General features: G+C 36.8%; 1 protein-coding gene across 2 annotated transcripts in view; it reads right to left on the bottom strand.

Moving 5' to 3' along the window:
• Positions 1-974: 974 nt before the first annotated feature.
• Positions 975-12,659, bottom strand: part of Rmdn1 (regulator of microtubule dynamics 1) — a 31,898-nt gene continuing 20,213 nt past the window's right edge. Inside the window, exons 6-10 of one of the 2 annotated variants that reach the window (NM_025476.6) lie at positions 8,238-8,293; positions 6,464-6,551; positions 5,234-5,264; positions 2,371-2,504; positions 975-1,822 (exon numbers count right to left, since the gene is read on the bottom strand). In NM_025476.6, coding sequence (NP_079752.3) covers positions 1,784-1,822; positions 2,371-2,504; positions 5,234-5,264; positions 6,464-6,551; positions 8,238-8,293 — 348 coding nt within the window. In that variant the 3' untranslated portion in view covers positions 975-1,783. Of the gene's footprint in view, positions 1,823-2,370; positions 2,505-5,233; positions 5,265-6,300; positions 6,552-8,237; positions 8,294-12,659 lie in introns of both variants that reach the window. The other variant, XR_001784180.2, reaches the window with a different exon arrangement.

Raw genomic sequence — 12,659 nt, 5'->3', positions numbered from 1 at the left:
ACTACATTATCTAATTTATTGTGTCTTAATTTTTTTAAAATAAAGTTCTATAAAGAATCAAAAGATAGATTCCCATCCATAAAAGTCTATATTACTGGAAAAATACCTCATTTCACAAAAATAACTTCAGAGAAATAACTTTTTTGTGAGTGCTAAGTAATTCCAGAACTTTGTGCTAGTAAAAAAAAATTGTACTAGAAAAGGCATTCTAACAAATAGATCCACAGGAGCAACTGGCATATTCATCTGGTAAATCCTTACTTAAGAAATGCAAGGACCTGTATCTTAATGCTAGCATAACAATACTAATATGAATTTAATGAACTGGATATGAAAAGTAGCTCAAGTTCATAACTGGACAATGAAGATATGAAGTGGCTGTTGACAATAGTCAGGAGGGGGAAATGAAGGAAAAACAAAACAAAATGAAGGCAGTTGTCACACTGTTAAGTAATCAACCCACCTAAAGCAAAACAAAGTGTATCAGATGGAAAGGAACTTAGCAAAGGATGCAGTAGTTAATTTCAAAGTCATGAATATAAAAGCCAAAGAAGACTGAATATAAGTAACTGGAGTCCCAGAAGAAAAGATGGAACATGATTCTCAGAGGTTGATCTGGACTGAAGGACAGTTGATAGTAACAATTGCATTGGCCTCTCAAAAGAGTCTTGTAAGAGTTGGGAGAGATTTTCTGTATTTAAACCAACTGTACTGCAAATCAAATTCTGATCTCCAAAAGCAGAACTTTAGGACAGTTAAGGATATCTGAGTATGTCTTGTTTGGAGGTGATGTAATAGGTGTGATAATATAATTGTATTTGCTTTGGAAGATGCACTTATTTTCAAAAGCAGCTGAGTTTCTTAAGGATATGATAAAACCTGCAGTTTCAGGGGTTTAAAGATACATTATATGTGAATAGATATACACATATAAAAATGGCATAACAAAATATTAATACCTTAAATCCAAGTATGGGACGTACTTCCATGTTTATGTGTTAAAGTTTACATGGTAAAACAGGAACAACACACACCTACACATTTTGCTGTAATTTATATAACATTACAATTCTCATGACTTTTGGGGGGGGAAATACCCATACACAGTCCCATATTCATTCAGCTCTAGTTGTTGTAAAAATTAAGTTTATAGTGGTGGCATATGAGACTCAAGGTTTAGTACTCTGCCTGGTAAATGTCTATTTCCTTTAACCCTGAAATGTGTCCCTCCACTCTAAATAGGATTACAATTTGTCAAGTAACAAATTCAACCCATCTATGGAGGTATACCACATTTTTAAAAGGGTGTTCACAGAATTTTTCCTTATTCAGGTTGCCTCTAAGACACATATCACTCCAGGTCTTTATGCAAGGAGCCCTCAGCATCATAAAGGCCTGGCTCCTCTCAGTCAGCAACTCCATCCGATGGCGGCGTGAGAAACGCTCCCCCGTGTGCCGCCTGCTCACAAAGCCTTTTGAAAACGGTTCATCCTGAAGTGATCAATACTTACATATCCCATACCATTTTTATCTCTTGGTGTTCCAAATGTCTGTCTGAACCAGGGGGATGTATTGCTGCCACTCTTAGGGTACACTGTGGCAGTTTCTTATTTACTTGTGAAGAAACCAGAATTTTTTACATTTATTTTTTAAAATGGTCACACATAAAAGAACTGAGAAAAAAAGCCATACAGTCGTGATGGTTAATGTATAATGTTTATAAATCAGTGAAAACAAAGTATTAGGTATGTTGTTGCCTTCTCCAAAATGTTCTCACTTCTTGTCACAAACCTGTAAGCAACTGAGCAGCTTCTGTCTGTATCTAAAGTGAAAAACACATGTTACATATACATGGTGCAGCCTAATTTATAAAGCTTAAGTTTATAGACTAGTTTCTGAGCGTTTCAGGATAACAAAGATAGGGCATGGTAAGAATAAGGTCTCCTGATAGCGATGACTAGATGAGCTTGATTCTAAGAGAACTCTAGTTCATTTCCTTAACCCTCCACACCCTGTCCCCAATCTTACTCCCCTGCAGTGTCAGAAATTGAACCAGGTCCTTGTGCATGTTCGTAAGCACCTATCACCAAGCTGCGTTTTATGTTTTAGAAACAACCTCTGATGAGATATACACTGTAAATGTACATCAGTTCTACACTGCAGCAAGCAGCTTCCAGCTGGCATTTGATGATAGTCACTAAGGAGCACTCATGGTAAAGTGTAAAGGTGAATATAGAAATGAGCACTTGGATGAGCTTTCCACAACACTATGCATTTAAACAGTTTCTCTTTTAAGGATGTTCTCAGTTCATTCATTTACTAATGCCTGAAAGAAAGCCTATCTGCCTTACTTTATTATAGATATTTTACCTGTTTATCTTCTTCTGTGTGTGCTGGATAACCCTTGGCTTTTACCAACCAGAACGCAGCAAGCTTTTTGTTGTTTAGCTTCAAGTATGTCTTTCCTAAAAGCAGCAAGTTTTTGCTGTAGAAGTTTGGATCCACTGTACATAAAAAGGGCAAACAAAATCAGCTCCAGAGAAATAAGTGTCTTTATTTTTATAGTTTTAATATTTTGGTCTGAATTCTAATAAAAATTGTGTGATTAAACATTGATTAGGCTAATATAGTTCTTTTTTTGTTCAAATGTTTTTATCTCAAAAAAATCCCTAAAGTAATTGTGATGTATTGAATGTACATATGGACTGTGCACATCATTATACCAAGATCTCACTTTAAAGTATCTTCATGCTGATAGAACATGGGCTATATAAGAACTATTTTCTTTTTAAACCACCCATCATTATTACATTCCAATTGCCTAGAACAGTGTAGGGAAAATAACATCTGTTCATTGAGTTAGTGCATGAATGAAATCATGGTTAACATGATTTATCTTCATTTGCTAAATGTCTCCTATACTTAGGCACAGAGGAAAACATGAACACAACTAAATGGTTTACCAAGTATAAACTTAACATTGCTATAAGAAGCCACATAAGAAAACAACGAAGTAAGAGTTACGAATCTTGGAGGATGAACGGGAGTTTGAACAGGAAAAGCTGAGAATATTCTTGGTTGAAAGAAAAGTGCAAACAAAGCCCAGGAAATTGAGAGTAGACAGTGTTATTAGAAGCTGGGAAGAGGAGGAAGAGACAAAGGCCGGATAAGGGAACCACAGAATCCAGCACAGTAGGGAACTAGGACAGCTTACTCAACACTTGTATGTAGACTTCAGCCTTTCCCAAGACAGAGATGAATGCCTGAGTCAGAGCTGACTGCTTCGATTTGGTTTACATCTTGTATGAATATACTGGAGTGCCAGTGCTCCAAAAATATGTACAATTATATGTTAAATAATTTGAAGAAACATGAATAAAGTTCAAAATAATCCTAATTTTTTCTTGAGACAGAATTCTGTAGTGTACTCCAAATGAGCCAGGAACTTACTAAACTCAATGGCATAGTGTCTCGGCCTCCTGAGTGCTGATAACCACAAACACACACCATCACACTCAGCTCTCATTCCCCTGACTCTTCACATAGTTTCCTCCTGGTAATCTTGGTCTTTCTGTATGCCAAGCATGCTTTCTGAGGCTAGGAATGGCACTTAGTAATAGAACACATGCCTGGCACATGAGTTTAAAAAAGAATAAAGCCTACTTTTTCCTGGATACAATTTTTGCTTAAAACTCAAAGTCCTTTAATTTCGTTAAGCATTTTATGGTTAAGTACACTGATTTAAGTATCCACTTCTTCATCTAGGAAGTCGTCCAAGTACTGTATGTAAGCAATACAAATATAATCACGAGCCAAAAGGGGGAAAACGTCCCACCTTATCCACATGTACAGGTTCACACACACACACACACACACACACACACACACGAGAATAAGGAGGCTGCTAGGGGAGGTGTGGATGACAGGCTATGGGAGGGGCTTTGGACTAGAACTAGGGCAATCTTTAACTTAGGAAAAGTGACTGCTCATAAATAAATCAGATGTGAGTGAACCACCAAGGACATGACTCTAGGAGCAAAGGAACAACCCCAGTGTTAGCAGCTTTACTCGGGACTGCCAACCCTTAAATGTCCTAAGGTCCAATTTTACTTCTGAATTACAGTTTTAAACCCCCTTGAGATGACTTCATATCATGATATATAAATTAGTTTGATCAGGGAAAATATCAATAAAAGGAAACAGTGAACAAAACTTTATGAGTTACATATTTAACATTAAACCATAGTTCTTTAAAGTTATCACTAAATTGTTTAAGTTTATGTATATAGGACCTCAGATTAATAAAGAATGTGTCTTAGATTTCTGTTATAAGAAATTGTGCATGTGTCACATGCCTATAATTCCAGTGTTTGGATGCTGAGGCAGGAGGATCAATACTTTGGGGCCAGCTTGAGCTATATATTGACAACTATTAAAAAAAGATTTTAAAAACTCAAAGGTATTTGGAGTGGCTTTTATGGTACAAGTAGTCAAAGACATGTCTCTTATTATGTTTCTTTCCTTGGGACTGACCTGAGGGCCTTGTGCATGTCACCAAAGCACTGTGCCATCAAGTTATAACCCCAGTGTCAGTATTTTTTTTATAAAGGTTCCAGAAATATGTAGGACAGGAAAGCAACAGTGTTATAGGAACAACCATTTTTATCACAATAAGAAAAACATTAAATTATTTTACAGTGGAATATAATATCCTGCAACATACCAAAAATTAGCATGGTTTTAAATAGTCTTCATTTAGGTACTTCTAATTAACTATAAAATACCAAGTTAAACAATTTGTCAGAGCTTCCTGATAAAGAATTATATTAAATGAAGAGAACACTGCAGAATTGAAACTCTGAATGTAAGTGCAATTCCTATTTGTTAAAAAGTTAAAATTTGGTGCTAGAGAGGGAGCTCATCCGGTTTTAAGTTACTGGACGCTCTCCCAGTAGCCCTGGGTGAATTCCCAGCACCAACATGGCAACTCACAACTGTCTGTTAACCCCAGTCCTGAGAGGATGCCTTCTTCTGGTCTCCAAGAGCACCAGTCATACACTGACATACATTCAGGAGGAATACCCAAATACATACTTTTTTTTTTCTTTTTAGTTTAAATTTGTTTTACATTATACAATGTGAAAGATACAGCAAATTCTTGATTTAAAATATTCTATGACATAGTAAACACTTAGACAATATTATATTAATAGCTGGAGTAAAAGTATTTTACCTTCTTCTGCTTTGTGAAAGTATCTTAAGGCCTGTTAAGAATACAAAGAATACAAATAAAATAGAACGAATTAGACTCAGGAATTTAGAAAACAGTTTTTGAAGGTTGATTCTTAGTATTAAAGGTTTCAGAGAGTAAATGATCATAAAACAAATGATAAGGTCAGCAGGGAGAGTATCATAGGCTGAATATAACTATTAAATAATCAAAGACTGGGATTTTATAGTGAGAATCACTTCTAATAATTTTCTGGTTGCTATGCAGAGGAAGTACCAAACTACCCTGGCACACAGTTAAGATCATGTGTGATCATGTGTGATTCAGCTATGACGTTTCTTACAAGTAAGAATGGTTGCTTTTTACACAAACTAAACATAATTAAATGATGAATTCATTCATAACACCCTCCGTATATTTTGAGGTAGGTAGGGTGTGTGTGTGTGTGTGTGTGTGTGTGTGTGTGTGTGTGTGTGTGTGTGTGTGTGTGTGTGTGTGTGTGTTGGTTTTGGCTGAGAATGGAGAGAAACCAGATCCTAGAACATCCACTGGTATACCATAGATCCATATACCATAGGGGCAAACAACAACAAATATTCATTAATATGAGAGGAAAAATACTAGGATAATTTCTCAGTTGTCAGTTTCTTTACATTTTGAAAATTAGGTGACTAAGTAAACTCAGGATTTTCACCCAGTAGGAATGCAAAGGAGTTCAAACCCCAGCACCCAAAGGGTGGGAGGGTGAACTTTAAAGTTTACCTACAAATTTATAAAATTTATTTTTATAAGAAAAGCAAACAACCTTTAAAATATGAAGAGCCTTTCACACAAGAATTTTTCCTTACTTGTTACATGTTCTTCATTTCTCTAAATGACTTTATATATATATAGTATCTCTAAAACTTACTGGGTAAAAATCACAGTACTCTTATTCTACTTTTTGGCTTCTACATGGTATAAATTACAATCAGAAAACTGAGGTCTGTTTCAGCCATTATCTACTTTAGCTGACAGTATACCAGAATTATCAGCCACTCACCTAAAGAACAAGAAAAAAAAGCACTCACCAGACCTGGACAGTAAGTATTAAGCCTTTGTGATACTGTTGAATTGGATCATTAGAAACTTGCTCAAGTCCCTCAGAGAATCAGATCTCCATATGTGTGGACTCTGTAGAATGGTACTGTAGTTAAGAAATCAGTACTAACTTAAGAAAGGACATCATACTACCTCCTCATAGGTGGAACTAGGAGGATTTGCAAACAGCACTTTAGCAATTCTTCTTTGATACCAAGGCATTTCAGCAAATGTATAGCACCTACAGGGGAAGAGATGGCATTATGCATTCAAATTGTACCTTTTTACTGAGAGAACCAAACATCTTAACGGACATTTTTTTTTTGGGGGGGGGTTTTGGTTTTTTTTTTTTTTTTTTTTTTTTCGAGACAGGGTTTCTCTGTGTAGCCTTGGCTGTCCTGGAACTCACTCTGTAGACCTGGCTGGCCTCGAACTCAGAAATCCACCTGCCTCTGCCTCCCAAGTGCTGGGATTGAAAAGGTCTCTTCAGTTATTCATAAATAATTTAACATTATATGATGAAGTTAATATTCATAGTGAATTATTTGGAGACTGACTTGAACAGGAGTTGGATCTACTTTGAGATTAACTATCAACAGTAGTGGTCACTTTGTTCCAGGTACAGGCCAATATTACTCTTTTTTTTTTTTAGATTTATTTATTTATTATTATATGTAAGTACACTGTAGCTGTCTTCAGACACACCAGAAGAGGGAGTCAGATCTCGTTATGGATGGTTGTGAGCCGCCATGTGGTTGCTGGGATTTGAACTCAGGACCTTCAGAAGAGCAGTCGGGTGCTCTTACCCACTGAGCCATCTCACCAGCCCCAATATTACTCTTTCTTATTTGTTCCTTAGAACAACTAAGTGATACAGGATTGCTATTACAATTTATGGTTTCTTTTGAGATTTAGTTATGTTAATATGTACCCCAAGCTAGCCATGAACTCCTAATCCTCCTGCCTCATCCTTGCTACTGAAGGGCTTATGCCTGAATTGCTACTACTAGTTTTGACATAAGGAAATTCAGAATTCTTTTAAATGATAAAACTAATGTACTCTGCATGAATAACAATAACAGCCAGTAATTTGTGCCCATTTTTAAAAGGGTGAAGTTGATGATTAATATCCAAAAGTACTTAGAACGTTCTGAAGCAGATAAAAACCTGTTTGGGATCTTTGACTAGGAACTTGAACTCCCCGAGGCACAGATTTCATCACATGCTTGCTTACTGATTAGGTAGCTGTTCTTTGATAATTATTCATCTACAGTGGGTATTTTAATCTGAAAAGTACTTGCTACTTTTGTAAAGGAGTTTGATGGACTTTTATAACAGCAAATATTTAAAACATTTGTATGCCCTCATACCAGTAAAGTAATTCCTCATATTGGAAAGAAGAGCTCATTGAAACCTGAAGAAAGATTACATAGTTTTCCCGATTAATCAAATCTCAATCTGCCATATTTTGAAAATACAAAAACTTCATGTAACAACCTGCTATACTTATACTACTGCAGTTTTCCTCAGCATGGGACATGAGGTCTTCTCCAAGAAAGGAAAGATAAAGGTCTACAAAAGAGTCCTAAAGTATTTTTAGTTTTCTTGGGGTTTTTCTTTTTCTGGTGGTAAGAAAGCAGGTTTTGAGACACAGTCTCAGGTGAACCATACTGCCTCCATCTCCCTATGTAGGTGACAGTGAACTTGAACTCCTGATCTTCCTGGCGTTATCTACTTGCTGGGATTGCAGGCATGCACCACCAAATACATACACAGGTGCTATTTCACGATTTAATACTTGACTCTGTAAATAGTATTTTTAAATAGTTTGTTTTTGCCTACATATAAATTTACAATAAGAGGCTTATACATACTATGAAATAAAATCACACTAAATAGGACAGAAACGTTACTGAGATTTTCTTACCAAATACCCATAAGGTGAATTGAAGTAGCATCTTTAGGGTTCAGCTCAATTGCTTTCTGTTAAGAAATAAGAAAACCTTTCTAAACACCAAAGAAGCAGTGAATTAAAAAAGAAAACTATAACCCTGAATTTTAAAGATGTACTTTTTAAAGTGTGTATGTGTCTGTGTGAATAAATGTCACATATGTGCAGGTACCCATGGAGGCTAGAAGAGGGTGTTGGGTCATTTGGAGCTGGGGCCACAGGCAGTTGCACCTAATTTGGGTGCTGGGAACTGAACATGGGTCTTTTGGGAAAGCAGTCTCAACCACTGAGCCATGTCTAGTCACAAACACGCGTTGTAATCAATTACAGCTTTCTTCCTCATGATCCATTTCCCCTCTCTTCACTGCTCTCGCCCGCTCCTGTGTGTTGACATGTGGTTAGGGGAGAGGTTAAAGCCAGATGTCTCCCTAATCATTTTCTACCTTGTTCTTAAACATGGGGTGCTGTAACCAAACCTGTGGCGTACAGGCTGGCCAGACCAGGTGACCAGCAAGTGCCCAGGTTCTTTCTGCCTTTGCTGCAGCCCACACTAGAATTATAAGTGCATGCCTCCACACCTAACATTTTATATGGATACTGGAAGCTAAGCTCAGGTCTTCATGCTTGCATGGCAAGTATTTTATAGACAGTCATCTCTGCTCCATATTCTTTTTGCAATGATTTTATTTTTACGTGTATTGGTGTTTTGCCTCCATGTATTTCCTTATGAGGTGTCGGATCGCCGAGAACCAGAATGACAGACAGTTATGAGCTGTCATGTGAGTGCTGGGAACTGATCCTGGGTCCCCCCTGAAGCCAGTGATCTTAACTGCAGAGCCACTTCTCCAGTCCCTTGCCTATATTCTTAATTGCTTAAATTTGTTTCAATACACAACTAAAGACTTAAAGATATATTTTACACGTTTCAGAAATTGATATAGGAGGTGAGAAAACAAAACAAAACAAAAAACCCACACAAATTAATCTAATTCTGGAAACAGTTTAATGAAGTACAGTTTTTAGGTTTCTTTAAGATGAAAAGAAAGGAGCCGGGTGTGGTGGCACACGCCTTTAATCCCAGCACTTAGGAGGCAGAGGCAGGCGGATTTCTGAGTTCGGGGCCAGCCTGGTCTACAGAGTGAGTTCCAGGACAGCCAGGGCTACACAGAGAAAACCTGTCTCAAAAAAAAAAAAAAAAAAAGATGAAAAGAAAGATAAATATGTCACTTTTGTCAAATTTTAAATGAATATTGAAGAAATTTCTTCCTAGTATTTCCCGCCTCCCAAAAACTCACCTGAAAATAGGTAATTTTCTTCATATAAAAATTTTGTTAAACTCTCCCATGTATATCCAAAATAAAAGTAAAAATGGTGCTATTTGTAGAACATACTATGTATAATGGCATCACGCTGATAAAAATCTCTGTATTTAGTATATCAATTATTATAAAGCACACACTGAAGAAAAACTTTAAGGAAGTTAATACTACTATCTGCTAGTTTATAGAAAGCCACTAAGGAACTCTCGCAGATTATTTATTCTGATTATTTTTATTAAAACTTCCTAATATAACCCTACATTTTCACTTATAGTTTGATCTATGAAGAACTATATTTCAAATATTTATATTGGTTAAGGTTATGATGCTGTAAACAGACTTCTGGGACTCAAATCAGAGCTCAATGACTTGATAACCTTAGCAAATTCTGTATTTTTGAGGCAGCTAAATTTTGGTTTTTATAAAGAAAATTGATTGGGAGTTCAGTGTATTGGTAAACCATTTACCTAGCATGTTACAGGCCTTGGGTTTGATCCCCATGAATAAAACAAAAGAGAAAATTGCCCTATAGTATAGTGGTGAGGATGGACTGCCACAAAGTGTGCTTAGCAGCAGCGCTGTCTAGTAGAATCATTGCTGTGTTCACTGTTCACAATATGGTAACAGATAGTAAAATTTGATGGCTGTGGTAGACACAATAACTAGAGTAAGGCTAGCCATGTGTCTTGGTAGAAACCCTTTGAGATCTCAGGCTTTCCCAGTTTTTTGCTGTGTTAGGAAGCAAAACCAGAGATCTAGATCTGCTAAGCGAGCACTCTACCAAGTGATCTACATACCTAACCTTCATATATTTACTTCAGGGCTGCTTTCAAATAAGGGCCTTTGCTGTCCTTTTTGTCATTAATTTGCCTTCCAAAACCAACTCAAAGATGTTAATAATGCAATAATGGAAATAAAAATATCTTTCAGTATGTAAATACTAAGTATAAATATTTAAACATATGCTTGAAAATATAACTTATATGAAGCATTACAGCACTGAGTCACAAACAGACACATCCTATTCTTTTGTGGTTAAAAACTGAAAAATAGTCAATAAAATGTTTTCTACAATTTTTCATTGCTCTCCTTGAAACTCATGTTATATGCTTAAAGGGGGAGTGGGCTATAAAGATTCATTAGAACAAACAGCTCCAGAACCCCCAGGGAATGGGAGGGGACTACAGAGGGAGAAGTCTCCTGTGTGACACACCTCTCTATTCTGAAAGACAAAGTAACAGTACTGTATTTTACTGAAGCTAAGGTACCAAAATGAGTGCATTGCCAGGTACGGTAATGTATGCCTAACGTCCCAGAATCTGTAAGGCTGATTTAGGCAGAGTATGAGTTTGAGGCCAGTCTGGATTACACAGCAATAACATGCCGAAAATAAGTAAGCAAACAAAAGCCCCAAACCAGTATGGCATATAGCCATTTTATATATTACTTTAAAAAGGATAAAAATATGGCTTCCAGGGCTGGAGTGATAGGTCAGCACGTAAGAGTTTTGCAGAGGATCTGGGTTTGGTTCCCAGTAAGTTCGTTGCAACCTGTTACTCCAGTTCCAGGAGTTCCAACACCCTGTCTAACCTCTGTAGGTACTGCATGCAGTGGTGCCCTTATGAACAGACAATCACTCATATTATCAAAGAAAAATAAAGTACAACTTCCAATTTATACTGTAAGGTTCACTAATTCTCTAATGCAGTCTTAATTCAGATATATTAAAATATGAAGCATGTAATTGCAAAATGCCATGTGCTTGTTTCAGAAGTTAGGTTTCCTAATTGCTAGTCCAATGTTATTTTTCTCTAGTAATTACATAAGCTTGAACCTGGGACTTCTATCTGCAAGCTCCTGCAGAGTTCCTAAGTAGCATACCTAGCCAATTCCTGTCTGTGCTGCTGGCTCATGTGTAGTCTGAATGAGCTACAATAAAAGATTTTTAAATGCTGAATATTTCTGTGGTTGTTTGTTCTCTGTCTGAGAATTATGAGATTGTGTGCACATAGAGTATGAAATCTATAGATTTCTATGTAATTTTCACCATTGAACAAAGGTTACTAAAAACAAGTAAATCAACCTTAGAATAGGAAAAAAAACATAAAATACATATTGCATGATCTTAAACACAATTATTACTACTAAGATGGCTGTTTCAGTTGTATTGGAAGGTTAGAGTTTAACCACCAGCATTCAAACCTTCTTTCACAGAAACTGGTTCAGCCATGGTTTTGGGGGTTTTTTGTTTGCTTGCTTGCTTTTGGTTGGTTGGTTGGTTTTGTTTTGTTTTGTTTTGTTTTGTTTTGTTTTGTTTTGTTTTGAGACAGGGTTTCTCTGTATAGGCCTGGCTATCCTGGAACTCACGCTGTAGACCAGGCTGTCCTTGAACTCACAGATATTTGCCCATCTTTGCTTCCAAGTACTAAGATTAAAGGCATGTGCCACTATATGTAGCATTTTTAAAATTCAATAGGATGTTATCAGTTGGTTTTACAAATGGTTTGAAAAGTTTGCACACTGGGACTTTTCTTTGGAAACATTCATTCTTGAAGGCGAATTCCTATATTGTAGAGAAGCTCTGGTTAGCCTAATAAACAATAACATAAGTCAAGTAGAGGGAAGAGATGAGAAGCCATCTTGAACTTCCCAGTCCTAGCTGAGAAAAGCATATAAGAAGCCTTAGCAGGGTCAAGGCAGAAGCATTAACACATTATATTGACCAAGAAAATTAGAAGAAATAATGAACTATTATTGCTCTATCCCACTGGACTTTGATTTGTGATTTTTTTGTTGTCGTTGTTGTTTTGTTTTTGTTTTTTTTTTTCGAGACAGGGTTTCTCTGTAGCCCTGGCTGTCCTGGAACTCACTCTGTAGACCATGCTGGCCTCGAACTCAGAAATCTGCCTGCCTCTGCCTCCTGAGTGCTGGGATTAAAGGCGTGCGCCACCACACCCAGCTTGTGATTTTTGTTTAATGTGATAGGCCTTGTTCTGTTCCCTCCAATGGGTCCCTAACTCCTAGGCTCAAACAATCTCATGCCTCTGCTTTCCAAGAAGTTGGCCTACAAACATGCAGT

Source organism: Mus musculus, chromosome 4, assembly GCF_000001635.26.
Source record: "Mus musculus strain C57BL/6J chromosome 4, GRCm38.p6 C57BL/6J".
NCBI classification, from domain to species: Eukaryota; Metazoa; Chordata; class Mammalia; order Rodentia; family Muridae; genus Mus; species Mus musculus.
Note: the sequence above shows the minus strand (reverse complement) of the source record. Positions and strands in the feature narration are given on the sequence as shown.